Genomic DNA, 27,502 nt, shown 5'->3' with positions numbered 1-27,502 from the left:
CTGGACAGCAGAATGTGGCATCCAGGAATGGATTTTTTGGAATGAAATGGCCTTTGAAAGACTCTGAAAAAACTTCTAAGGACACAAGCGTGTTGGTAAAAAGTTGCATGAATAAACGTTGTAACGTAAGCGTTTGAAGTATCTTGTACACAGCTGTGGTTCTGTGTGTTTAATTACCCACCTGGGGATTGCCAACCCCATCCTTCCTACTCAAAAACAACAAACCAGAAATGCACAAAACCGCAGTTGTCGTTTTATTATGATTAAAATGCAGATGTAATATAGGGCTTTGCTTTCGACCGTCTTCGATTCCAATGCAAAACACTGCCATGTAAACAAACAATGTAAAACAATGCAGTGTTGTCTGAGTTTCCCCACAGAGGTGCGAGAAATAGGGACGGAACGATCTTCTTCCCAGTCCGCTTTTATCAGAGGAAGCCCAGCTTGCCCCTCTAGCCTTCCTCTCTCTGATCGCCCCTCTAATAAGGGCGGAAGCGGTGCTTTCTGGCAGGAAGCAGCGTCTCGGGGTGAGACTTGTTGTCTCGCGCGAGTTCGCTGCTGCTTGGGCGGGCGGTTTGAATCCCAGCAGCTAGAAAAAGCATTTTTTTCCCGCGGCTGGAGATGGAAGAGGAGAGGGAGAAAGGTAATGCTGCAATTTCTGTCTGGGGAACCAGGGACAAGAGGTTTTGCAAAGAAGGGTGAGGATTCAGGACCAGGTGCTTGAGTAGGGTTGCCAGTCTCCAGGTGGGGGAAAATGTCTTGTAGGCACTCCATTATTCCCTATGGAGACAAATTCCCATAGGTTATAATGGAGAATTGATCGGCGGGGGGTGGGGTGGGGAGAGCTGTTTTTTGAGGTAGAGGTACCAAATTTTCAGCATAACATCCTGTACCTCTCCCCAAAATACCCTCCAAATTTCAAAAATATTGGAATATTGGACTAGGGGGTCCAATTACCCATATCCTTCATTATTTCCAATGGAGGGAAGGCATTTAAAAGGTGTGCGATCCCTTTAAATGTGATGGCCAGAACTCCCTTTGGAGTTCAATGATGCTTGTCAAACCCTTGCTTCTGGCTCCACCCCCGAAGTTCCCAGATATTTCTTGAATTGGACTTGGCAACCCTATGCTGAAGTTAGCACCCCCCACCCCACCCCACCAAGTAAGGCCTAGTAGGGATGCCAGCCTTCAGGTGGGATGTAGTAAAACCCAGAGTCCCAAAGCAAAAAGCAGATAGAAGAAACACCAACAAAACTGTGGATAATTAATGAAAAATACTGAAAGTCAATTTTTAAATATAAATTATTCAAAAAACATTTCAAAAATCATTATCACTCCACAGTATACAGTTCATAAACACAAGGTATCATGTGCAAGGAATAAAGTTCCAAAGTTATTTTCCGTGCATCATGTCAGTTTCCAACTTAAAGCGCTTGTAGATCATTCGCCCGACTCCAGGGGTGAGTTAAAGTTCCAGTGCCAAAGGCATTTCGCATGCAGTCAGTTCTTGGTTTTTAAAACTATTTCTCTCATTTTCACAGATGTTGCACTTAAAAACTTCATGTTTTGTGCAAACTTTTTATAAAGTGGGTAGCCAACAACGTTCCCTCTAAGCTGAGCTAGCTCACAGATTTTTAGCCTCCAGCTCACACATTTTTGTCTTAGGAAGGATGACTCCAGAGCACACTCATTTATGCAGCAGCTCACAACTTTAATGTCAGTAGCACACAACTTTAATGCCAATAGCTCACAAAGTAGAGTTTTTACTCACAAGACTGCAGCTTAGAGGGAACATTCGTAGCCAATAGCCTCCGACAGTAAAGCCGCCTGTAGTACTGTTTCAGAAAATACCTTTGTCAAAGAGACGTATCCCACTCATCACAACATCACAAAATGCTCCATATAGCACCAGCCCTGGAGAAAACTCTGGTGGGACCTGGAGATCCCCTAGAATTGCCAGTTTGGAGAGCCAGTTTGGTGTAGTGGTTAAGTGTGCGAACTCTTATCTGGGAGAACCGGGTTTGATTCTCCACTCCTCCACTTGCACCTGCTAGCATGGCCTTGGGTCAGCCATAGCTCTGGCAGAGGTTGTCCTTGAAAGGGCAGCTGCTGTGAGAGCCCTCTCCAGCCCCACCCACCTCACAGGGTGTCTGTTGTGGGGGAGGAAGGTAAAGGAGATTGTGAGCCGCTCTGAGACTCTTCGGAGTGGAGGGCGGGATATAAATCCAATATCTTCTCCTTCTTCTAGAATTGCAAATCCTCTCCAGAATACAGAGATCAGTTCCCCAAGAGGAAAGGAGATGCTTTGGAGGGGGGATTCAATGACATTGTATCCCAGTGAGGTCCTTGTCTTCCCCAGGCTCCAGCCCCAAATCTGCAGGAGTGTCCGGATCTGGCAACCCTACCTCTGGAATAAAGGTTTATCTCCAGATTACAGAGATCAGCTCCCCTGGAGGAAATAAATGCTTTGGAGAGTGGACTCTAGGGTAGAGATGTCAAACTCATTTGTTATGAGGGCCCGATCTGACATAAATGAGACCTTGTCAGGCTGGACCACATTTGTCATAAAGTGTAATGCCAGGTAGCAGAGACATAAACTTTGTAAAGGAGACAGACAAGCACAATTAAATATTTTTAAAAGAAAACTTAAGATAAAATATGCTTGAAAGAGCACTCTTGGAATATTTTGTTTATTTTAACAGCCTCTGATAACTGACTTGCTCTGAGTTACTGAATCACAATCTGGAGAAAATGTCTATGCTGTAGCAATCTTGAGTATGCTGTTCAGGTGTGTGCATGTAAGCTGCAAACCTACTTCTGATTTATTGGCATTCGTTACAGAAATCTCATGGTCAGTGCTCTGAGCCTAAGGTTCAAGGGAAAACATGAAATGGCTGGGCACTGAGATTTTGTACATAAGTTGCTTCATGTGCTGTTCAGCCAATGGAGAAAACAGAGGCTTTGCTCTGTAGCTCCTGTGTAATTGAGCAAGCCTGGCAAAGCAAGGTGCGATGCAGAAGGAAGCAAGAGTTAGACAAGGAAGCGGATGACATTGAGTTGCTTGTGGCCTGATAGGAGCCCTCTGGGGACCTGATTCATCCCTGGAGCCACGTGCTTGACACCCCTGATTTACACTCTGCCTTTCTCCCCAATTTGGGCCCAAAGAAGCTCACATCTTTCTCTCCTCAACTTTATCCTCACAATAACCTTCTAAGGTAGATTAGGCCGAGAGGGAGTATAACTGGCCCAAGGTCACCCAGCAAGCTTTGTAATCATTTGTAAGGTACCACAACCTCCCTGCTTACCTTAAACAACAAACCAAACCAGTAGAGAAATGCTGCCCCAGAAAATACCACACATTCCCATCCAATCCATAAAAATCCAAGGTGGGTTCCTCTGGAAGATCTCTTAGTAGGCGAGGAGTGGGCGAGGTAAAACATTTAGAGTTGCCAGTGCTGGGTTGGAAATTCCTGGAAATTTTGGGGTGGAGCCTGGAAAGTGCAGGATTTGGACAGGAATGGGAACTCAGCAGCATATAGAAGAATAAGAAGAATTGTAGATTTATACCCTGCCTTTCTCTCTGAATCAGAGACTCAGAGCGGCTTACAATCTCCTTTATCTTCTCCCCCCACAACAGACACCCTGTGAGGTGGGTGGGGCTGGAGAGGGCTCTCACAGCAGTTGCCCTTTCAAGGACAGCTTCTATGAAAACTATGGCTGACCCAAGGCCATTCCAGCAGGTGCAAGTGGAGGAGTGGGGAATCAAACTCAGTTCTCCCAGCTAAGAGTCCGCACACTTAACCACTACACCAAACTGGCTCTATAATGCTATAGAGTCCATCGCCCAAGGCAGCCATTTCACACCCCCCCAAGGCAACTAATATCAGTTGTCTGAAGATCAGCTGCCATTTCAGCAGATCTCCAGGCCTTAGGGTTGCCAGCCTCCCCCAGCCACAGACAGGGGATGGGAGGGTAGAGTTGCCAGATCCAGGTTGGGATATAATAATAATAATAATTTTTTATTTCTATCCCGCCCTCCCCGCCGGAGCGGGCTCAGGGCGGCTCACAACATAATGATACATTACATCGGTTTTACATAATAAAAACATAAAAACATAATTAAAACAGTTATAAATTATTAAAATTAACATAACAGTGTGGCGTTATAGCACTAGATTTTAGTGAACTTCCAAGAATAGAACATTTCCAGCAGCATAACTAGCTTTGTCACTGATTCTGTCACTAGTTGAAGGCCATCCTGAAAAGGTGGGTCTTACAGGCCCTACGAAATTGATCTAAACATTTTAGGGCCCTCACCTCCTCAGGGAGTTGGTTCCATAGCATTGGAGCGGCGATAGAGAAGGCCCGGTCCCGGGTGGCCTTCAGTCTGGCCTCCCTTGGCCCAGGGATATTCAACTGGTTTTTCCCAGATGACCTCAGTGCCCTCTGGGGCTCGTGTGGGGAGAGATGGTCCCTCAGGTAGGTAGGTCCTCAGCCATATAGGGCTTTAAAGGTAATTACCAGCACTTTGTACCGAACTCGGTATACCACTGGCAGCCAGTGCAGCCCGCGCAGCCCCGGCTGTATGTGCTCCCATCTTGGGAGCCCCAACAACAGCCTAGCCGCCGCGTTCTGCACCAGCTGCAGCCGCCGAGTTCGACACAAGGGCAGCCCCATGTAGAGGGCGTTGCAGTAGTCCAGTCTCGAGGTGACCGTAGCATGGATCACCATTGCTAGGTCACGGCGCTCCAGGAAGGGGGCCAACTGCTTCGCCCGTCGAAGATGAAAGAACGCGGACTTGGCAGCAGCCGCTATCTGTGCCTCCATCGATAATGAAGGCTCCAGAAGAACCCCCAGGCTCCTGACCCTATGTGCCGCTTTAAGCTGCACACCGTCAAGGACCGGTAAGGGGATTTCCCTTCCCAGGGGACCGCGACCCAAGCAAAGGACCTCTGTCTTCGTTGGATTCAACTTCAGCCCGCTCAGTCTGAGCCAACCTGCCACGGCTTGCAATGCTAGGTCCAGGCTTTCTGGGACGGAGCCAGGCCGGCCATCCATTAGTAGATAGAGCTGGGTGTCATCGGCGTACTGATGGCACCCAAGCCCAAACCTCCGGGCAATCTGGGCAAGGGGGCGCATATAGATGTTAAACAACATCGGGGAAAGAACTGCCCCTTGTGGCACCCCACATATTAGTGGGTGCCTCCGGGACCGCTCCCCCCCAATGGCCACCCTTTGTCCCCGTCCTTCGAGGAAGGAGGAAAGCCACTGTAAGGCCAATCCCCCAATCCCCGCGTCGGCGAGCCGGCGGGCCAGTAGCTGATGATCGACCGTATCAAATGCGGCCGACAGATCCAACAATATCAGCACCGCCACGCCGCCTCGATCCAGATGCCGCTGGAGGTCATCCACCAAGGCGACTAGCACTGTCTCCGTCCCATAACCTGGACGAAAGCCGGACTGGTGAGGGTCTAAGGCGGAAGTGTCATCCAAAAAACTCTGCAACTGTAACGCCACTGCCCTCTCTATGACCTTACCTAAAAATGGTAGGTTCGAGACCGGTCGGTAGTTTGCCAATTCGGCTGGATCTGCTGTACTCTTTTTTAGGAGAGGGCGGACCATGGCCTCTTTCAAAGATGTTGGAAATTGCCCTTATGGATGCTTCTGGAGATTTGGGGGTGGAGCCTGGGGAGGGCAGAGGACAGTGCCCTAGAGCAGGGGTGTCAAACATGTGGCCCACTGACTGAATCAGCCCCCCTGGGGGGGCTCCTATCAAGCCCCCAAGCAACTGACTGTCATTTCCTTCCTTATCCCTCTCTCTTGCTTCCTTCTGCATCACAGCTTGCTTTGCCAGGCTTGCTCAATCGCACAGGAGCTACAGCCTCTATTTTCTCCATTTGCTGAGGCGTCTCCCTTGGGGAAGAAGGGTGGGAGGGATAGCTTGCTTTGCCAGGCTCTCTCAATCACACCAAAATAAAACTAACACGCTGTTAACTGTAACAGCACACAAATAAAGAACAATTTTCAAAAATGTCAGTGATGACAAAATCTTGCTGTATTTTTACGCAATGTTATTGCCTCTTAACATGGAGCATTATAGCAACAGGCAGAGTATATAAAGCCCAATAAGCAAAGAAATTAATTCACAAAGTCCATTATAAATTCACGCTCATTAGTTCTCAAATGGAAACCATCAAGTCCAGTGTGAACTCCTAGTAGCCTTTTCTTAGAAATATTTGCCTTAAGTGCTTTGGAATCAAATAAAGTGCCTTGTCTAAAATAATTACCTGAAAACGTGGGACAATTAATTGATTGGACCTACAAAATATACAGTGGACATAAAAAACCACTATGATAGCATAGTTTGGTACAAGAGGTTGTCCTTGAAAGGGCAGCTGCTGTGAGAGCCCTCTCCAGCCTCACCCACCTCACAGGATGTCTGTTGTGGGGGAGGAAGGGAAAGGAGATTGTGAGGCGCTCTGAGACTCTTCGGAGTGGAGGGTGGGATATACCGGTAAATCCAATATCTTCATCTACCTCACAGGGTGTCTGTTGTGGGGGAGGAAGGGAAAGGAGATTGTGAGGCGCTCTGAGACTCTTCGGAGTGGAGGGTGGGATATACCGGTAAATCCAATATCTTCATCTACCTCACAGGGTGTCTGTTGTGGGGGAGGAAGGGAAAGGAGATTGTGAGGCGCTCTGAGACTCTTTGGAGTGGAGGGTGGGATATACCGGTAAATCCAATATCTTCATCTACCTCACAGGGTGTCTGTTGTGGAGGAGGAAGGGAAAGGAGATTGTGAGCCGCTCTGAGACTCTTCGGAGCGGAGGGCGGGATATAAATCCAATATCTTCATCTACCTCACAGGGTGTCTGTTGTGGGGGAGGAAGGGAAAGGAGATTGTGAGCCGCTCTGAGACTCTTCGGAGCGGAGGGCGGGATATAAATCCAATATCTTCATCTACCTCACAGGGTGTCTGTTGTGGGGGAGTAAGGGAAAGGAGATTGTGAGCCGCTCTGAGACTCTTCGGAGCGGAGGGCGGGATATAAATCCAATATCTTCATCTACCTCACAGGGTGTCTGTTGTGGGGGAGGACGGGAAAGGAGATTGTGAGCCGCTCTGAGACTCTTCGGAGCGGAGGGCGGGATATAAATCCAATATCTTCATCTACCTCACAGGGTGTCTGTTGTGGGGGAGGAAGGAAAAGGAGATTGTGAGCCGCTCTGAGACTCTTCGGAGTGGAGGGCGGGATATAAATCCAGTATCATCTTCTTCTTCTACATGCCATTACCATTGAGGAAGAAGCCATCAGAACAAGGGATTATCTAGAATCCTCGTGTGGACTCGTACTGCACATGCCTTTTTGCTTGGGCTGCTGAAGAAGTGCTTATAACTTCTGGTTAAGTGCGCAGACTCCTATCTGGGAGAACCAGATTTGATTCCCCACTCCTCCACTTGCAGCTGCTGGAATGGCCTTGGGTCAGCCATCGCTCTTGCAAAGCTGTCCTTGAAAGGGCAGCTTCTGGGAGAGCTCTCTCAGTCCCATCTACCTCACGGGGTGTCAGTTGCAGGGGAAGAAGATAAAGGAGATTGTAGGCCACTCTGAGACTCTGTCCTTAAAAGGGCAGCCTCTGTGAGAGCTCTCTCAGCCACACTGGGTGTCTGTTGTGAGGAAGGGGGAGGGTAAAGGAGATTGTGAGCCACTCTGAGATGCAGAGTGAAGGGTTGCATACTAATCCAATTTCTTCTTCCTCTTCTTCTTCTGTTGTTAAAATCAGAGATACTAATCTGCTCTTTTCTGCTTTAGCAGGAAGTCGTAACATGACCTCCCCAGATTTAGATGGCCTGTGCTCCAATATAAACAGCAAGATTTCAAATATCAAGACGTTGCTACGATTAAGAAAGATAGGTAAGTTGGGCTGGTGCGCTTGGAACATGCCTGTTGGCTGTAGGTGAGTTGTGTGTGGGCTGAAAGCCATGGGCAATGGTTGGAGGTGTATAAAGTGGACTTAGAAAGACCCTGGTAGATCATATCCAAGGTCCATCTAACTTAGTGTCTTGTTTGCTGGTGGAGCTAGCCAGGCTCAAATGAGTCTGTCAGTGGTGACTGAAGAGAATCTCCATTCAGAGGCCATTAAGAGAGTCAGTTTGGTGTAGTAGTTAAGTGCTCAGACTCTTATCTGGGAGAGCCCGGTTCAATTCCTCACTCCTCCACATGCACCTGCTGATATGACCTTGGGTCAGTCATAACTCTCTCAGAGCTGTTCCTCTCAAGAGCCACTATCGCAGAGCTCTCTTAGCCCCACCTTCCTCACAGGTGTCTGTTGAGGGGAGAGGAAGGGAAAGGAGATTGTGAACCATTCTGAGACTTCTTCGGGTAGTGAAGGGTGGGGCATAAATCCAATCTCCTCTTCTTCCTCTGCCTCTGAATTCCAAAGCCAGGGGCCAACATCAGGGGAAGGCCTCGGCCTCTATGCCCTTTTGTTGGCCCTCCAAAGGAACTGGTTGGCCACTGCGTGAAACAGGATGCTGGACTAGATGGACCACTAGTCTGATCCAGCAGGGCTCTTCTTATGTTCTTTTGAATGCCTCTGCCTCTATGCCCTGTTATTGGCCTTCCAGAGGAACTGGTTGACCACTGTGTGAGGCAGGATGCTGGACTAGATGGACCACTGGTCTGATCCAGCAGGGCTCTTCTTATATTCTTATGAAGGCCTCGGCCTCTGTGCCCTGTTGTTGGCCTTTCAGAGAAACTGGTTGGCCACTGTGTGAGACAGGATGCTGGACTAGATGGACCACTAGTCTGATCCAGCAGGGCTCTTCTTATGTTCTTATGAAGGCCTCGGCCTCTATGCCCTGTTATTGGCCTTCCAGAGGAACTGGTTGGCCACTGTGTGAGGCAGGATGCTGGACTAGATGGACCACTGGTCTGATCCAGCAGGGCTCTTCTTATATTCTTATGAAGGCCTCGGCCTCTGTGCCCTGTTGTTGGCCTTTCAGAGAAACTGGTTGGCCACTGTGTGAGACAGGATGCTGGACTAGATGGACCAGTGGTCTGATCCAGCAGGGCTCTTCTTATGTTCTTATGAAGGCCTCGGCCTGTGTGCCCTGTTGTTGGCTGTCCAGAGGAATTGGTTGGCTGCTGTGTGAGACAGGATGCTGGACTAGATGGACCACTGGTTTGATCCAGCAGGATTCTTATGTTCTTATGATATAAAAGAAAGTGGCTGTGTGAAGGAGGCCAAATGCAAATAACATGTAGGCCAGGCTCAAGTTAGGGAGGAGTCTGCTACGGCTACTAGTCAGGGTGACAGAAGGGAACCTCCACATTCAGAGGCATGCATCCCCTGAATCCCAGAACCAAAAGGCAACATTAGGGGAAGGCCTCAGCCTCTATGCCCTGTTGTTGGCCCTCCAGAGGACTGAGACAGGATGCTGGATTGGATGGACCATTGGTCTGTTCCAGCAGAGCACTTCTCATGTTCTTAATTATCCCCTCACTCATTCTGAGACTTACGCTGGAAGGTCTGACAATATTTGGGCAGTTAACTGATCAGTGGGTGAATCTCAGGGTTTGTTTGTTTTGTGTAGCAGGAACTCCTTTGCATATTAGGCCACATATCCCTGATGGAGCCAATCTTCCAAGAGCTTACAGGGCTCTTAGTACAGGGCCTACTGTAAGCTCTAGGAGGATTGGCTACATCAGAGGTGTGGCCTAATATGCAAAGGAGTTCTTGCTACAAGAAAAGCTCTTATATTAGGCCACACCCCCTGATGTAGCCAATCCTCCCAAGAGTTTACAGGGCTCTTAGTACAGGGCCTACTGTAAGCTCCAAGAGGATTGGCTACATCAGGGAGGTGTGGCCTAATATGCAAAAGAATTCTTGCTACAAGAAAAGCTCTTAAATTAGGCCACACCCCCTGATGTAGCCAATCCTCCCAAGAGTTTACAGGGCTCTTAGTACAGGGCCTACTGTAAGCTCCAGGAGGATTGGCTATATCAGAGGTGTGTGGCCTAATAGGCAAAGGAGGTCCTGCTAGAATTCCTTACAGGGCTCTTCTTACAGGGCCTACTGTAAGCTCTTGGAGGATTGGCTACATCAGGGAGGTGTGGCCTAATATGCAAAGGAGTTTCTGCTACAAAAAAAAGGCCTGGTGAATCCTAATTTCCCGAGGTGTGGTAGGAAAATGAACAAAAAAACAGGAATTCAGAGAATACTCCTTGTTGTGGGGAAGAAATGATAGACTGGATGTTGTTGCTGGTAGGATCTTAGGATCTTTCTTTAAAACTATGATCTCCCTCTCTGACCTGGCCCAGGCTGATCGCGTTGGATCTTGAAAGCTAAGCAGGTTCATACTTGGATGGGGAGACCCAGGGCTTTTTTTGTAGCAGGAGCTCCTTTGCATATTAGGCCACACCTCCCTGATGTAGCCAATCCTCCAAGAGCTTACAGGGCTTTTCTTATAGGGCCTGCTGTAAGCTCCAGGAGGACTGGCTACATCATGGGGGTGTGGCCTAATATGCAAAGGAGGTCCTCCTACAAAAAACCCCCCTGAGGAGACCGCTAGGGTCCCTTTGCAGGGTCCCTACGCAGAGGCAGGCAGTGGCAAACCACCTCTGTTCATCTCTTGCCTCGAAACCCCCACGAGAGGGCACCGTGAGTCTGCCGCAACTTGGCGGCGCTTTCCACGCATGCTCACGATCTCTCTCTCTCGTTCGCCAGGCCAGGAGCAATCCCTGAAAGCCGTGCTCAGCAAGATAGTCCACGAGATGTTCCTCTTCAACGACTTCCTCAACAAGATGGAGCTGGAATGTCAACATCAGGAGAGGCAGCAAGGTCAACTCAAGGTCGCTGAGCTCCCGCATTGAAATCTTGACAGGGAGGTGGTCTGTGGAAAGCATTAGTGGAGGGCCTGAATGACGTACTTTTGATGGTTTTTATACACAGGGATACATAGCAAAAAACAGGGCTTGTTTGTTTTGTGTAGCAGGAACTCCTTTGCCTATTAGGCCACACCTCCCTGATGTAGCCAATTCTCCAAGGGCTCTTCTTACAGGGCCTACTGTAAGCGCCAGGAGGATTGGCTGCATCAGGGGAGTGTGGCCTGATATGCAAAGAAGGTCCTGCTAGAATTCCTTACAGGGCTCTTCTCACAGGGCCTGCTGTAAGCTCCAAGAGGACTGGCTACATCAGGGGTGTGTGGCCTAATAGGCAAAGGAGGTCCTGCTAGAATTCCTTACGGGGCTCTTCTCACAGGGCCTGCTGTAAGCTCCAGGAGGATTGGCTACATCAGGGGGTGTGGCCTAATATGCAAGAGAGGTCCTGCTAGAATTCCTTACAGGGCTCTTCTCACAGGGCCTTCTGTAAGCTCCAGGAGGATTGGCTACATCAGGGGGTGTGGCCTAATATGCAAAGGAGGTCCTGCTAGAATTCCTTACAGGGCTCTTCTCACAGGGCCTGCTGTAAGCTCCAGGAGGACTGGCTACATCAGGGGGTGTGGCCTAATAGGCAAAGGAGGTCCTGCTAGGATTCCTTACAGGGCTCTTCTCACAGGGCCTACTGTCAGCTCCAGGAGGACTGGCTACATCAGGGGGTGTGGCCTAATATGCAAAGGAGGTCCTGCTAGAATTCCTTACAGGGCTCTTCTCACAGGGCCTACTGCAGCTCCAGGAGGATTGGCTGCATCAGGGGGTGTGGCCTAATATGCAAAGGAGGTCCTGCTAGAATTCCTTACAGGGCTCTTCTCACAGGGCCTGCTGTAAGCTCCAGAAGGATTGGCTGCATCAGGGGTGTGTGGCCTAATATCCAAAGGAGGTCCTGCTATAAGAAAAGTCCGGCCTGCCATGGTGGGTCTGCTCACATGGTCATCCCATCGTGTATGGAGGAGGGGGCGTCCTCGGAACGGTTGCCGTTTCCTAAAAGCATTTAGCCAGTCTTCGCTTTTGGTGAACTATCCACAAGCCCTCCTAGGCCAACATGGTTTCACTTCAGCAAGAGATGGCGTTGTGTAGCAGATCGGCTGCGATCCGGGAGTTCGGATCTTGTTCCCGCCAATTGCTCCGCTTGGCAGAGCTGTGTTCAGATCGCATTGAGAGAACCTGTATGGCTTTGAACAATGAAAGCTCTGTGTGATCCCTAATTGTTGTTAATTGAATGACAGGAGCTCCGGGAACTGATTGAAAAGGACTATGCTGAAGCCCAGCATCTGGAAGAAAACATGCCTTTCCACCTGCCCAGTGCAGAGCCCGCTAGGTATGTCTCCCGTTGCTATTCCAGCAAGAAGAACGTTAAGAACAGATTAAAGGAAGTCCTTCTTCACCAAAGAGTCATTAACATGTGGAATTCACTGCCGCAGGAAGTGGCAGGGGCTAGAAGCAGAGACAGCTTCCAGGGGGGATTGGATACATATTATAAAACAGTATTAAGGGAACTGTTGCAGTTCTGCCGGGCCTGTAAGACAGAGGATGATACTGGATTTAGAGGAAGAAGATGATATTGCATTTATATCCCGCCGTATACTCTGAATCTCAGAGTCTCAGAGCAGTCACAATCTCCTTTACCTTCCTCCCCATGACAGTCACCCTGAGAGGTATGTGGGGCTGAGAGAGCTCTTACAGCAGCTGCCCTTTCAAGGACAACTACGAAAGCTATGGCTGGCCCAAGGCCATTCCAGCAGCTGCACGTGGAGGAGTGGGGAAATCAAACTGGGTTCTCCCAGATAAGAGTCCGCACAATTAACCACTACACCAAACCGGCTCCAAGCTGTTCCACCAGGCATTCAACTGAGGCAGTGGACATTTTGTTATTCTGTGACCTCCCTGCTGCAGGGACCCCAATATAATAACTCTGCTGACCCATTTGTCCTATACCAGCTGGGGGATGTATGGAAGGAGTGGAGGCAACTGATACCACCAACTGCAGAATTGGGGTTTGTTTTTAGACTGCTATATTGCTTTTAGATTGTATATTGTTTTATTATACGTATCTGATTTTAACTTTATTGTTACCCGCTCAGAGCCCATTTGGGAAAGGGCAGGCTATAAATTGAAAATAATAAATAAATAAATGTGGAGCAGAGGTCCATCAGTGGCTATTAGCTACAAGGGTTTTGGCCACTGTGTGATGCAGAGTGTTGAACTGGATGGGCCACTGGCCTGCTCCAACATGGAGCCAGTTTGGTGTAGTGGTTAAGTGTGTGGACTCCTATCTGGGAGAACTGGGTTTGATTCCCCACACCTTGGGTCAGTCATAGCTCTTGCAAGAGTCGGCCTTGAAAGGGCAGCTTCTGGGAGAGCTCTCTCAGCCCCACCTACCTCACAGGGTGTCTGATGGGGGGGAAGGTAAAGGAGATTGTGAGCCACTCTGAGACTCTGTCCTTGAAAGGGCAGCTTCTGGGAGAGCTCTCTCAGCCCCATCCACCTCTCAGGGTGTCTGCTGAGGGGGAGGAAGGTAAAGGAGATTGTGAGCTGCTCTGAGATTCAGAGTGGAGGGTGGGATATAAATCCAATATCATCATCTTCTTCTCATGATGGAGGGAAGTCCCTGCCATTAGCAGAGTAGATCTTCAGGATTCAAGCCCTTAGAATTCTTTTTCCGACCCCCGAGAACCCCCTTGCACTGCCCTGCCGGAAAAACAGTCGGCAGGAGCAAAAGAAATGGCATGTCTGCTTTCCTCACTGCCTGCCTCGGAGCAGATGAGCGATGACTTACCACGTGTGGCCTGGCGTGAGCCCATTTGTCAAACATGCCTGGAGCCGCTTGCACCAAACGCTTTCTCTGTCTGTTTCCTCCACAGCGCCATGAGTTTGCCTGCAAAGGAGGAGCAGGGCAGAGACCCGGACCTGGGGCGCCAGAAGAAGCCAGCGAAGGCGACCAAGCACGTGAGAGAAATCCCCTTCATGACGGTGGAGGAGTTTGAAAGTGTTCCAGCGTAAGTAAGGGAGGTTGGGGCTGGCTCTGGAATAAGGACCCTCGCGGGTGGGTCACTTGCGGCCTGACGCAGCCCTACAGCCAACCATACGAGTCAGTTATTTCCATTGACCTTACTTACTCAAAAGGAAAACAACCCTGAATGTAAGACAACCCCCTTAAAAATGCTGTACACACAAAAATAGTGTTATTGGACGTAACTGTAGCTTGTATGCACATGTAGGACATTTTCCTTCCTTCCTTCCTTCCTTCCTTCCTTCCTTCCTTCCTTCCTTCCTTCCTTCCTTCCTTCCTTCCTTCCTTCCTTCCTTCCTTCCTTCCTTCCTTCCTTCTTTCTTCTCCCCCCTCCCCTCCTTTCTCCCTTCATTTCTTCTCCTCCTCTCTCCCTCCCTTGCAGCATTTTTGTATGGGGAAGGGCCGTGGCTCAGTGGAAGAACCTCTGCTTGCTTTGCAGAAGGTCCCAGGTTCAATCCCCAGCACCTTCAGTCAAAAGGCTCAGGTAGCGAGTGATGTGAAAGTCCTCAGCCTGAAGCCCTGGAGAGAATAAGATACTAGATTTATACCCCGCCCTACACTCTGAATCTCGGAGAGGCTTTAATTTCCTTTACCTTCCCACCCCCAACAACAGACACCCTGTGAGGTAGCTGGGGCTGAGAGAGCTCTCCCAGAAGTTGCCCTTTCAAGGACAGCTGTGCAAGAACCAGGGGTGGAATTCTAGCAGGAGCTCCTTTGCATATTAGGCCACACACCCCTGATGTAGCCAATCCTCCAGGATCCTGCTAGAATTCCACCCCTGGCGAGAGCTATGGCTGACCCAAGGCCATTCCAGCAGGTGCAAATGGAGGCGTGGGGAATCAAACCCAGTTCTCCCAGATAAAAGTCCGCACACTTAACCACTTCCCCGAACTGGCTCAGTCAGCCTGAGTAGCCAAGACTGACCTTGATGGACGAGTGGTCTCATTTGGCATAAGGCAGCTTTGTGTGCTCAGAGGAGGAACCGCCCAGTCAGGGCCAAGTAGGGAGGTAGGTTGGCAAGAGAGAAGCCTCAGGAACAGAGGTCACTCTGGCAAGAGCAGAAAGGAGAATTGGATGTGTCCAGGGGTGGAATTCTTGGAGGCGCTTTTTTGCATATTAGGCCACACCCCCTGATGTAGCCAATCCTCCTGGAGGTTACAAGGCTCTTTTTTGTAAGCTGTTGGAGGATTGGCTACATCATGGGAGTGTGGCCTAATATGCAAAGGACCTCCTGCTAGAATTCCACCCCTGGATGTGTTAATTGGCAGTAGCCAGTGTGTGGGAAGGAGTGTGCAATCGTGGGAAGAGGCGAAGGACCAAACAAGTACAGCCACTGAATGTCTTGATGCAAGATTTTCTAGACAAGGGGTGGCCAAACTTGCTTAATGTAAGAGCTGCATAGAATCAGGACTTTTGCTTGAGCAGGAACGCACAGGAACGCAGTTCCGGCCGGCTTGGCATCAGGAGGTGTGGCCTACTATGCAAATAAGCTCCTGCTACAAAGAAAGACCTGTGTGAAACAATGGTGACATCAGGGGGTGTGGCCTAATGTGCAAATGAGTTCCTGCTGGGCTTTTTCTACAAAAAAAAGCCCTGCATAGAATAAATGTCAAATGTCTAAGATCTACAAGACATGAATGTCAGGTGTTTGAAAGCTGCGAGAGAGGAGGGGGTTGGGAGGGAGGAAGATGGGGGAGGGAGAAGGAAGGGAGGGGTGGAAAGAAAGCAGCTTTAACTTTAAAGGCATTCTCCAAGCTGCTGGCTGGCTTGGCTTAGTGATTTAACAAGAGAAATGCTTTCTCCAAGCCGGCCAACGGGGCAGTGGTGGCCTCAAGAGCCACACAATATGTGTGAGCCACAGTTTGCCCATCGCTGTCCTAGACCCAGAGAGAGAAAATATGCTGTACGTGGGTTCAGCCATACCATTCCTCTGGCTCTTGGTGTTCCCCCCACTTCCCATGCAAGCAGGGCTTTTTTTGTAGCAGGAATGCCTTTGCATATTAGGCCACACACCCCTCTCCCCGATGTAGCCAATCCTCCAAGAGCTTACAGTAGGCCCTGTAAGAAGAGCCCTGTAAGCTCTTGGAGGATTGGCTACATCAGGTGTGTGTGTGTGTGCGGCCTAATATGCAAAGGAGTTCCTGCCAGAAAAAAAAGCCCTGTGTGCGAGGATAAAATAATTCCTCTAGAGAGTCTTGACAAAATTCAGATCATGTCTTTTTTAAGTACTTTAACACTGATACATTTTTTATTTCACCCTTTCTCCAAGAGATTCAGGGCAGTGTACTCGGTTTTCCCCTCCCCCAGCTTATCTTCCCAACAGCCCTGTGAGGTAGGCACGGCTGAGCCTTCTGGACTGGCCCATGGGTCGCCCAGTTGGTTTGTGGCAGAGTGGGGATTTGAACCCAGAGCCTCCAGCTCCTAGATCAACGCTCCATTCTCTACAGCACTCTCTTCTATTTGGCATTTTTGCACAGATTACAAAACGCGGATGTGACAAACCAGTTTGGTGTAGTGGTTTAAGTGTGCAGACGCTTATCTGGGAGAACCGACTTTGATTCCCTGCTCCTCCACTTGCACCTGCTGGAATGGCCTTAGGTCAGCCATAGCTCAGGCAGAGGCTGTCCTTGAAAGGCAGCTGCTGGGAGAGCTCTATCAGCCCCACCCACCTCACAGGGTGTCTGTTGTGGGGGAAGGAAGATAAAGGAGATTGTAAGCTGCTCTGAGACTGCGATTCGGAGTGGCGGGCCAGATATAAATCCAATATCATCCAATCTTGTCATCAGTGTCTGTAGACATGTGCTTTCCACATTGCACAGAGAGCTTCTGTTTTGATTCCCCCTCCCACGCCATCTTCCACCTTTTCCCAGTTCTCATTGCTATGTATTGTGCTGTCTCCATCTTGCCCTCCGGCATTCTGCGTCTCTCCTTTTCAAGTACCCAGTCCCAGCTCTTTTTCCTTTTCTTTCTTCGTGTGGGCGAATGGAAGCTTTCGCATTTATTAACATCAAGACGCTTCTCGGCTGTGGGAGGCAACTCGTTGGCCCTCGCGCGGCCGTGCTCCGAAGCGGCCTCTGTTATTGGTTTGTTTTCTGAGTCCGGCAGACGATATGTCTCCGAGCTCCTGTCGCCCGGTCTCGGTTTGACAGGAGTTACCCTGGGATTGAGCAGGGGGAGAAGGGAAAGCTGAAGGCGGCAGGAAAAGAAGAAGACCTAATAGGAGACGCAGCCCTCAGTTTGCAAGACTGGAGCGAGGCTGTTATTGAGAGGTTGCTCAGGAAGACATTAATACTGGGTGAAATGGTTTTTTAAGAAGTCATTTGACTTGGAAGCACAGCTTTATTCAGTATCCCCAATCCTTCATATTTCCCAGTAAAGGGGAAAATGCTGTTCAAACAAATTGCAAAGATGATCTGACTCCGGTGGTTCCAAGACCAAGAAATTTTACTTAAATCCTGTCACTCGGGTACCCACGGCAGTTTGTTTATTATTATTTTTATTTATTACTTTAAATTTCTATCCCGCCCTCTCCGCAAGCGAACTCAGGGAGGCTGACAACATTCATATTCACAAATATTCATCTTCACAAAACCCAATAAAACGTAATTACAATTTAAGATCTTAAAACCATTTCGTGGTGCTGTACCACTACAATATAAGCGAGTTCTTCTTTTCGGACGGTGATCACCTAGTACTCTATATGATGTCGGGTGGCAGTTCTCTCCCAGTTAGATATCAAAGGCCTGTCGGAACAATTCGGTCTTACAGGCCCTGCGGAAAGTGGAAAGATCCCGCAGGGCCCTTATGGCCTCCCAGTTGGCCCCGCCCTCTCACCGGTTAGATGTGGAGCCTCTTTGGCCCTTGCTGGCCTTCTCTGTTTCATCTTATAGAGCAGGGGTAGCCAAACTGTGGCTCGGGAGCCACAAGTGGCACTTTCACACACATTGCGTGGCTCTCAAAGCCCCCACCACCCCGGTGGCAAGCTTGGAAAAGGCATTTCTCTCTTTAAATCACTTCCCCAAATCAAAGCTGGCCGACGGCTTGGAGAATGCATTTAAAGTTGCTTTCTTTCTACGTCTCTCTCTTCCCATCTATTTCCTGCCTGCCTGCTCTCAGACATCTGACATTCATGTCTTGCAACTCTCAAACATCTGACATTTATTCTATGTAGCTCTTACGTTAAAGCAAGTTTGGCCACCCCCGTTATATAGGATCTCTCTCCTTTCTTATTTGGCTTGGAGTTAACTTGGAACAAGTTAACCTTTTCGAGGGCATTCTGTTCTCAAGTTAAATGGACCTGTGTAAAGATGTCATGTAAGACATGCATGCATGCACCAAAGCTTAAACCCAGAATTAAACTTTGATCTGCTGCTTCAGAGAAACGTGGCTACCTGTGTGAATGCAACATGTGGGTTCCAGGAAACTTTTTTTTTTTTTGTCCAAGTGTGCACACAGGAGATCTGGAACGTCTATGACTCTGTTTTTCTAAGTGTAGACTTGATGGCCGTGCCTCGTTTGTTGCTCTATAATGTAACACATGAAATGGCCTGTGTGAGAAGGGCCAAAACCAGTTTGCAGCTGCAAAGCTGAAAAACAGCTTCTTGAAAAGCAGTTTCTTGAACTGGATTGGAAGCTGGAGACAGAGCCACTGGCGTGGATTGGCTGGATGCATAGACAGCTTCAAGAGGGGATGGGATAAACATATGGAGCAGAGGTCCATCAGTGGCTATTAGCCACAGCTTATCGGAACTCTCTGTCTGGGGGTAGTGATGCTCTGTATTCTTGGTTCTTGTGGGGGGGGGGCAACAGTGGGAGGACTTCTAGTGTGCTGGCCTCACTGATGGACCTCCTGATGGCACCTGGTTTTTCTGGCCACTGTGTATTACAGCGTTGGACTGGATGGGCCACTGGCCTGATCCAACATGGCTTCTCATAGATGGGACACTCTTGGGCTGTGATGCTGTGTATTCTTGCTGCTTGGGGGGAAACAGTGGGAGGGCTTCTGGAGTTTCAGCCTCGCCGGTGGACCTTCCGATGGCTCCTGGGCTTTGGCCACTGTGTGACACAGAGTGTTGGACTGGATGTGCCACTGATCCAATACGGCTTCTCTTATGTTCTTATAGCTGAAGCACTCTGTCTGGGGCTGTGATGCTCTGTATTCTTGGTGTTTGGGGGGGGGGGTACTGTGGGAGGGCTTCTAGTGTCCTGGCCTCACTGGTGGACCTCTTGATAGCACCTGGGTTGTGGCCACTATGTGACACAGAGTGTTGGACTGGATGGGCCATTGGGCCGATTCAACATGCCTTTTGTTATGTTTTTATAGATGGAACACTCTGTCTAGGGCAGTGATGCTCTGTATTCTTGCTGCTTGGGGGGCAACAGTAGGAGGGCTTCTGGAGTTCCGGCCCTGCTGGTGGAACTCCTGATGGCACCTGGGTTTTGGCCACTGTGTGACACAGAGTGTTGGACTGATGGACCACTGGCCTGATCCAAGATGGCTTCTCTTATGTTCTTATCACTGCACCCCACAAAGTGGAAACAGAACAGCTCCTGCTGTATTACAGTTGCTGGATGTTTCCGTTTCCCTCATCACACTTAAGCCGCTTGCCGTTCCAGCGGGTTGATGCAGCCAGCCAGTTCTGCAGGTTGTGAGACCTACAGGAAAATTTGCCATCTCGCAAGAAACTCTTAACCCCTGGATGTCATACATGTGTGTATAGTTGAATGCAAAGTTCTCAGAAATCCAGGTGGATGTGGGGATACAGGTCCGGGGATCTTTCTATGAGCTGACAGTGTACATAAGAACATAAGAGAAGCCATGTTGGATCAGGCCAATGGCCCATCCAGTCCAACACTCTGTGTCACATAAGAACATAAGAGAAGCCATGTTGGATCAGGCCAGTGGCCCCTCCAGTCCAACACTCTGTGTCACACAGTGGCCAATATACGTGTGTGTACACACACACACATATATATATAGCCACTGATGGACCTCTGCTCCATATTTTTATCCAATCCCCTCTTGAAGCTGGCTATGCTTGTAGCCGCCACCACCTCCTGTGACCGTGAGTTCCACATGTTAATCACCCTTTGGGTGAAGAAGGACTTCCTTTTATTCGTTTTAACCCGACTGCTCAGCAATTTCATGGAATGCCCATGAGTTCTTGTATTGTGAGAAAGGGAAAAAAGGACTTCTTTCTCTGCTTTCTCCATCCCATCCATAATCTTGTAAACCTCCCGAGTCACAACACAAGCTCTCTCTTCTCCTTCCCGAAGGTACATGCGAGGTCGCCTGACATACAGTCAAGTGAATGCCGTGATTCAAGAAGTCAACAAGGCCGTGGCCAGCAAGTACAAGATCATGCGCCAGCCCACTAAATCGATGACCAGCGCCATCCGGAACCTCTACTTCAGATTCCAGGAAGAAGAAACGAAGGATACAAAAGGTACATCTTTGAAATGGCTGCCTGTTTATCCGGTTAGTCCAGCAGTTCTCAATTTTTTGCAACTTAAGGAACGCCCCCCCCTTTGTTAAAAAAAGTGTGGACCCCCATCTCCAAGAGCTCCACTCCTCTCTGGCCAGGGCAGGGGTCCTCAACCATTTTGAGTCTTCAGGCATCTGTGGAATACGGACATACTGTGGTGGCTCAAGAGGCAGAACTAGGTCTTTTTTGTAGCAGGAACTCCTTTGCATATTAGGCCACACACCCCTGATTTAGCCAATCCTCCAAGAGCTTACAGGTTAAACTCCAGGAGGATTGGCTACATCAGGGATGTGTGGCCTAATATGCAGAGAAGTTCCTGCCACAAAAAAAGCCCCAGGCCAGAACCATCTTTAAAAGGGCTGCTGCTGCTTAATTCAGTCACACAGTGAAGATCCTTTTGCTATGGAACCAGGGGCTGCCAAAACAGCCTTTCTTACACATCCATACAGCCAGTCAAATCTCCAACAAGCACTGCTAGATTAGCTGTTGCTTCAAAATGAACTGGCAAATCTCCACCCACTTGTGGCACTTGGCAAACGAAATTATGGGAACATGTTACTTTGAGCAAAATTTCTTATCAAACATCAAACACTTCATTAGAAGAAGAAGAAGATGATACTGGATTTATATTCTGCCCTCCACTCACGAGTCTCAGAGCGGCTCACAATCTGCTTTCCCTTCCTCCCTCACAACAGACACCCTGTGAGGTAGATGAAGATATTGGATTTCTATCCCGCCTTTCACTCCAAAGAGTCTCAAAGCAGCTCACAATCTCCTTTACCTTCCTCCCCCACAACAGACACCCTGTGAGGTAGATGAAGATATTGGATTTATATCCCGCCCTCCACTCCTAAGAGTCTCAGAGCGGCTCACAATCTCCTTTCCCTTCTTCCCCTGCAACAGACTTCCTGTGAGGTGGGTGGGGCTGAGAGGACTCTCACAGCAGCTGCCCTTTCAAGGACAACCTCTGCCAGAGCTATGGCTGACCCCAGGCCATTCCAGCAGCTGCAAGTGGAGGAGTGGGGAATCAAACCCGGTTCTCCCAGATAAGAGTCTGCACACTTAACCACCACAACAAACTAGAAGAAGAATTGCAGATGTGGCTCTTTTGCACATATTCTGTGGCTCTTGAAACGCCCACTACCCCGTCAGCTGGCTTAGAGAATGCACTTAAAGTTGTTTTCTTTCCACCTCTCATCTCTCCCCTCCATCTTCCTTCATTTATTTATTTATCTATTTCTTCGGCTTATATCCCGTCCTCCCCGCCGAAGCAGGCTCAGGGCAGCTTGCATTTAATAAAAATAATATAAAAACCAGTTTTGATATAAACCTCAATCATAAAAAAAAAAATCCTTCCTTCCTCCCTCCCTCCCTCCCTGATGCAGTGGTTAAGTGCACGGACTCTTATCTGGGAGAACCGGGTTTGATTCCCCACTCCTCCACTTGCAGCTGCTGGAATGGCCTTGGGTCAGCCATAGCTCTCATAGGAGTTGTCCTTGAAAGGGCAGCTGCTGGGAGAGTCCTCTCAGCCGCACCCACCTCACAGGGTGTCTGTTGTGGGGGAAGAAGATAAAGGAGATTGTGACCACTGAAATTTGGAGTGGAGGGCGCGATATAAATCCAAATATCATCATCATCTCTCTCTCTCCCTCCCTGCCTACATCTGATGTTCATGTCTCGCGGCTCTCAAACATCCGACGTTCGTGCCATAGCGCTTTAAAACATCTGACATTTATTCTGTGTGGCTCTTTCATTAAGCAAGTTTGGCCACCCCTGAGTTAGACTGTTGAAGGATCGCACTACATTGGTGGGCTTTTAATGGGTCTCGGTATTGCCCTCGTTGGTACAATTTCAGGCTGTGACCTGGAATTTCAGGGAGGTTGTTGATTTCCTCCTTTGCTCAGAAGCTCACGCGGCAACAGATGGAGACCCTCTCTGCAGAGCGGTGGATATATTTTTTGAAAAAATTGCCAGTGCTGTCGCCGAAGGGGGGAAGTTTCGTTTTCTTTGTGTCGCGTAAAATAGCGTTCGAGCCTTTCTTATAAATAGCCTTTTGCTTGGTTTTGCTCTCCCATCTGTGAGCGGGCTTAAAATGAAAATTCAGTCGTGCAAAGGAGGCTTTGGATGGAAGGAACAGAATGGAGCGGAGCGATTCTCTCCCGTGGTGATCGCAGCCTGTTGCAACGGCGCAGTTCGGCAGGTGCGCTTGGTGCAGTTTATGGGGCCAGCCTGATTTGTTTCCTTTATCCGTTTACCCCACCCAAGTCTTTCCCCTACATTATTCTCCTGGCTCTGTTCTGTTTCTCCTCTTCCTTCCTGTCCCCAAAGGCACCTTTCCTGGGTTGAAGAGAGCTTCACAGACGAAAAGACAGCAGATTGAAAAGCCAGAGAGATAGAACCAGGGGGTGGCTGAAAGGGGGAGGGTGGAACGGTCTAACAGGAATTGGCTGGCCACTGGGTAAGGCGGGATGCTGGATGGATCGAGGGTCTGCTCCAACAGGACTCTTTGTATGTTCTTAGGAATCTTTATTTCTTGATCTGGAATGCTTCTTCTGACACTCTGGGTTCTGAGAACAGCTCATGAAGTGAGATAAATGTCGAACCGCAATACACAACTGCCCATCTGCCCAGGGCTTTTTTTTGTTTGGTAGAAAAAACCCCAGCAGGAAGTAATTTGCATATTAGGCAGGGGTGGAATTCTAGCAGGAGCTCATTTGCATGTTAGGCCACACCCACTGATGTAGCCGATCCTCCAAGAGCTTACAAAAAAGAGTCTTGTAAGCTCTTGGAGGATCGGCTACATCAGTGGGTGTGTGGCCTAATATGCAAAGGAGCTCCTGCTAGAATTCCACCCCTGATATTAGGCCACACCCCCTGATGCCAAGCCAGCTGAAACTGTGTTCCTGCTCAAAAAAAAGGCCCTGCATCCACCCTATAGCCTGAATCACAATACAAAGTTCAAATGGGCAATGAGCCATCAGGGTGTCCCAAGGTGGCAGAGGTTCCACTGCCACGGCACTCATCAAACCATGAACTTCTGACCACGCCCAGGCATTAAATTACCTCCATAACGGGGGGGGGGGGGGGGGGGGCTGTGGCTGAATGATAGAGCATATGTTTGGCATGCAGAAGGTCTCAGGTTCAATTCCTGACAACTCCAGCTAAAAGGATCAGTTAAAAGGTGATGTGAAAGACCTCCACCTGAGACCCTGGAGAGCTGCTGCCAGTCTGAATAGACAGTACTGACTTGGATGGACCCAGGGTCTGATTCAGTATAAGGCAGCATCACGTGTGTTCATGCCGAGGCTAGGACTCAGGGCTTTTTTTGTAGCTTCTTTGCATATTAGGCCACACACCCTGAATGTAGCCAATCCTCCTAGAGCTGACAGGGCTCTTCTCACAGGGCCTACGGTAAGCTCCAGGAGGATTGGCTACATCAGGGTGTGTGGCCTAATATGCAAAGCAGGTTCTGCTAGAATTCCTTACAGGGCTCTTCTCACAGGGCCTACGGTAAGCTCCAGGAGGATTGGCTACATCAGGGGGTGTGGCCTAATATGCAAAGCAGGTTCTGCTAGAATTCCTTACAGGGCTCTTCTCACAGGGCCTGCTGTAAGCTCCAGGAGGATTGGCTACATCAGGGGTGTGTGGCCTAATATGCAAAGCAGGTTCTGCTAGAATTCCTTACAGGGCTCTTCTCACAGGGCCTGCTGGAAGCTCCAGGAGGATTGGCTACATCAGGGGTGTGTGGCCTAATAAGCAAAGGAGGTCCTGCTAGAATTCCTTACAGGGCTCTTCTCACAGGGCCTGCTGTAAGCTCCAGGAGGACTGGCTACATCAGGGGTGTGTGGCCTAATAGGCAAAGGAGGTCCTGCTAGAATTCCTTACAGGGCTCTTCGTACAGGGCCTGCTGTAAGCTCCAGTAGGATTGGCTACATCAGGGGGGTGTGGGCTAATAGGCAAAGGAGGTCCTGCTAGAATTCCTTACAGGGCTCTTCTCACAGGGCCTGCTGTAAGCTCCAGGAGGATTGGCTACATCAGGGGGGTGTGGCCTAATAGGCAAAGGAGGTCCTGCTAGAATTCCTTACAGGGCTCTTCTCACAGGGCCTACTGTAAGCTCCTGGAGGACTGGCTACATCAGGGGTGTGTGGCCTAATAGGCAAAGGAGGTCCTGCTAGAATTCCTTACAGGGCTCTTCTTACAGGGACTGCTGTAAGCTGCAGGAGGACTGGCTACATCAGGGGTGTGTGGCCTAATATGCAAAGGAGTTCCTGCTACAAAAAACGCCCTGCCAGGAATTATTTTATTTACATATACTGAGCGTATGAAGCTGCATTATACTGAATCAGACCCCTCGGTCTATTAAGGTCAGTAATGCCTACTTAGGCTGGGGTCTTCTCCATCTTCTACTACTTTATTCTTTCAAATGGAGGCACCAGAAACTGATCCTGCGTGGCAAGCAGATGCTCTGCCACTAGCCACGTCCCTCCTGTTTGGGGTTCTGGCCAGAACTCCGGGTTCGCAGAAATCCCAAGAAAATGATATGCAAGATCCAGGTTTGCTTGCAAGGAGGTTTTAATAAGCAAGGATCAAGCTTACCGAAATAGCAGGCTCCCGTCCACTAGGTCTCCAACGCACAGAAAAACTTAGCTAGACCTCAAGACAAGATGCAGGGCTAAAACTGAGCATCTTATACCCTAATTGCTGGCTGCGAGTCAAAAAATGATTCATCAAGTGATCTCAAATGCTGAGATGAGCCAGGCTGTCTTGCACCTGGTGTCTGGTGATGAGAGGGAAACAAGAAGAATCATAGAGTTGGAAGGGACCTCCAGGGTCATCTAGTCCAACCCCCTGCACAATGCAGGACATTCACAAACGCCTCCTCCTAAATTCACAGGATCCGCATTGCTGTCAGATGCCATCTAGTCTCTGTTTAAAAACCTCCAAGGCAGGAGAGCCTACCACCTCCCGAGGAAGCCTGCTCCACTGAGGAATCACTCTGTCAGGAAGTTCTTCCTAATGTTGAGCCGGAAACCCTTCTGAATTAATTTCAGCCAATTGGTTCTGCTCTGACCTTCTGGGGCCACAGAAAATAATTCCACACCTGATGGAGTCTTGGAGCAGCTTACAATCTCCTTCCCTCCCTCTCCCCACAACAAACACCCTGTGTGGTAGGTGGGCCTGGGAGAGCCCTGACAGAAACTGCTCTTGAGAGAACAGCTCTGAGAGAACTTGTGACCAACCCAAGGTCACCCAGCTGGCTGCGTGTGGAGGACGATTGAGGAATCACACCTGGTTCTCCAGATTTAGAGTCTGCCTCTCTTAACCACAACACCAAACGGGCTCTACAAATCAAATCAGGCTTCCTAGAGAACAGCTGCTAATAATTGTGAGAAGAATTTTCTTTGGGGAGCAGCCTGACAGGTGTCCACTCCCAGGGCAACTCAAGGCAACTAAAGGTCAAGTGCCAGCCTGTAACAAAGATGGAGTTGCAGGGGCTGTACATCACCTCTGCTTACAAAATTTATATCCTGCCTTCCTGCCCTCACAAGGGCCACCAAGGCAGCTAAGAATCTTAAAACATACACGATCAGGTCACATTTTAAATGTGTCAACATCACACACACCCTCAAGAAACACGTATCATTAACACAACTAAAAACAAAGTTAAAATATGTACAAAGACATAAAAACAACAATTGAAACATTGGTTAGGAAGGAAGGATCACGGAGGGAATGCTAAAAGAAAGAGAAAAGTTTTCACCCACCTGCGGAAGACAGCAACAGAAAGGGACAGACAAATCTCCCTGGGAGAGAGTTCAAGAGTTTTGGTGCCACAACCAAGAAGGCCGTCTCCTGTGTTGCCATTTGCCTAATCTCAGAATGTGGGGGCACCCAAAACAGCATCTTCAGAGGTGACCGTAGTGGTTGGCTGGGTCAAGATTGGTAGCCATGTTTGTCTGTCTGTAGCTGCAGAAAAGAGCAAGAGTCCAGTAGCACCTTAAAGACAAAATTTGTACTAGAGTAGGAGCTTTCGTGAGTCACTGCTCATTAAATACAGCTAGACTGTGAATCCATTTGTCCTATATGTTGGAAAGTGGCGTAATTTCAGGTGCCAAGTGACATCAGCAGGCAAATGATAACAGCAGGTTTGATTGGATTAGGTGAGATATGGAGAGAGGTAGTAAGCGTGGAGAAATCAGCATTGGTAATGAGACAGGAAACCTAGGTCTTGATTCAGTCCAGGTGGATACACTGTCTTGAGCTTTGTTACCAGTTGCAATTCTTGCAGACCAACACACCCACCTGAAAGTAGTTCTGTGAGGATTCTAGTGGGGATATAATTTCTCAGCACTGCCCTGAAATGTCAATTTCTGGGATTCTCTGGTGAGACCAGAACCAAGAACATGGTCCAGACTCCAGAAGATTTCTGTTAAATGTCCGTGGCGCAAAAAAAATGTTTCGGACTTCTTTTAAAAATACTGGCTCTCGGCATCCAAAGGAAATCTTGTGTTTTGCAGGCGAGTTCTTTATCGTGGAGGCGGACGTTGAGGAGTTCACGCAGCTGAAGGCGGACAAGCGTTTCTACAGCATCCTGACCATCTTGCGGCACTGCCAGAGAGTGAAGGAGATCCGGGGCTCACGGCTCGTTCGCTACGCCGTTTGTTGAGAGGCGGCATCTTTGGACTTGAGGTGGTGGTGAGGTCCCCCAAGGTCCATGGGACGAATCAAATTCTAAATGGTCACTTTGTTGGTTTTGAGCCTGCTTTAGTGTGCTTTGAAATCCTTTCACAATTAACCAACTAATCTTAGAATGGGCTAGCCTCCAAACGTAATCGTTCCTCTCTTTTTTTTTTGCAAAAATATGAAGATGTTTGGCAAGCAAGCATTCTTTGCCCCCCCTCCCCAGTTTGAGTTTTGCATCCCATGTCCTTAAATAACTCCTCTCCCCGCACACCGTTCGCTGCCGTTTGACGTGACTAACGACGTAGCAGCTTAAAACGAATTTCTCTGAGCTCTTGAAGCTGGAATTTTGGAATTGCTCAAACGCCAATAAAGAGTCTTAACCGCA

The 27,502-nt window shown here is 49.0% G+C and overlaps 1 protein-coding gene across 1 annotated transcript; it reads left to right on the top strand.

The window, feature by feature from the left end:
- Window positions 1–486: 486 nt before the first annotated feature.
- Window positions 487–27,502, top strand: SKA1 (spindle and kinetochore associated complex subunit 1). The gene is made up of 7 exons (XM_060236173.1): window positions 487–643; window positions 7,810–7,911; window positions 10,727–10,851; window positions 12,165–12,256; window positions 13,800–13,934; window positions 20,225–20,394; window positions 26,952–27,502. The coding sequence occupies exons 1-7, from the start codon at window positions 622–624 to the stop codon at window positions 27,098–27,100; spliced, it is 795 nt and encodes a 264-aa protein (XP_060092156.1). The 5' UTR covers window positions 487–621; the 3' UTR covers window positions 27,101–27,502.

This window comes from Heteronotia binoei, chromosome 4 (genome assembly GCF_032191835.1).
Source record: "Heteronotia binoei isolate CCM8104 ecotype False Entrance Well chromosome 4, APGP_CSIRO_Hbin_v1, whole genome shotgun sequence".
In the NCBI taxonomy this organism is placed as follows: Eukaryota; Metazoa; Chordata; class Lepidosauria; order Squamata; family Gekkonidae; genus Heteronotia; species Heteronotia binoei.
Note: the sequence above shows the minus strand (reverse complement) of the source record. Positions and strands in the feature narration are given on the sequence as shown.

What these genes read in the sequence shown, in the direction of transcription:
- SKA1 (XM_060236173.1), top strand. Translation starts at nt 622, where the DNA reads ATGGAAGAGGAGAGGGAGAAAG. An exon ending in GGCAGCAAGGTCAACTCAAG is followed by an intron (nt 10,852 to 12,164) that starts GTCGCTGAGCTC and finishes ATTGAATGACAG; the next exon opens with GAGCTCCGGGAACTGATTGA. An exon ending in CCCAGTGCAGAGCCCGCTAG is followed by an intron (nt 12,257 to 13,799) that starts GTATGTCTCCCG and finishes TTTCCTCCACAG; the next exon opens with CGCCATGAGTTTGCCTGCAA.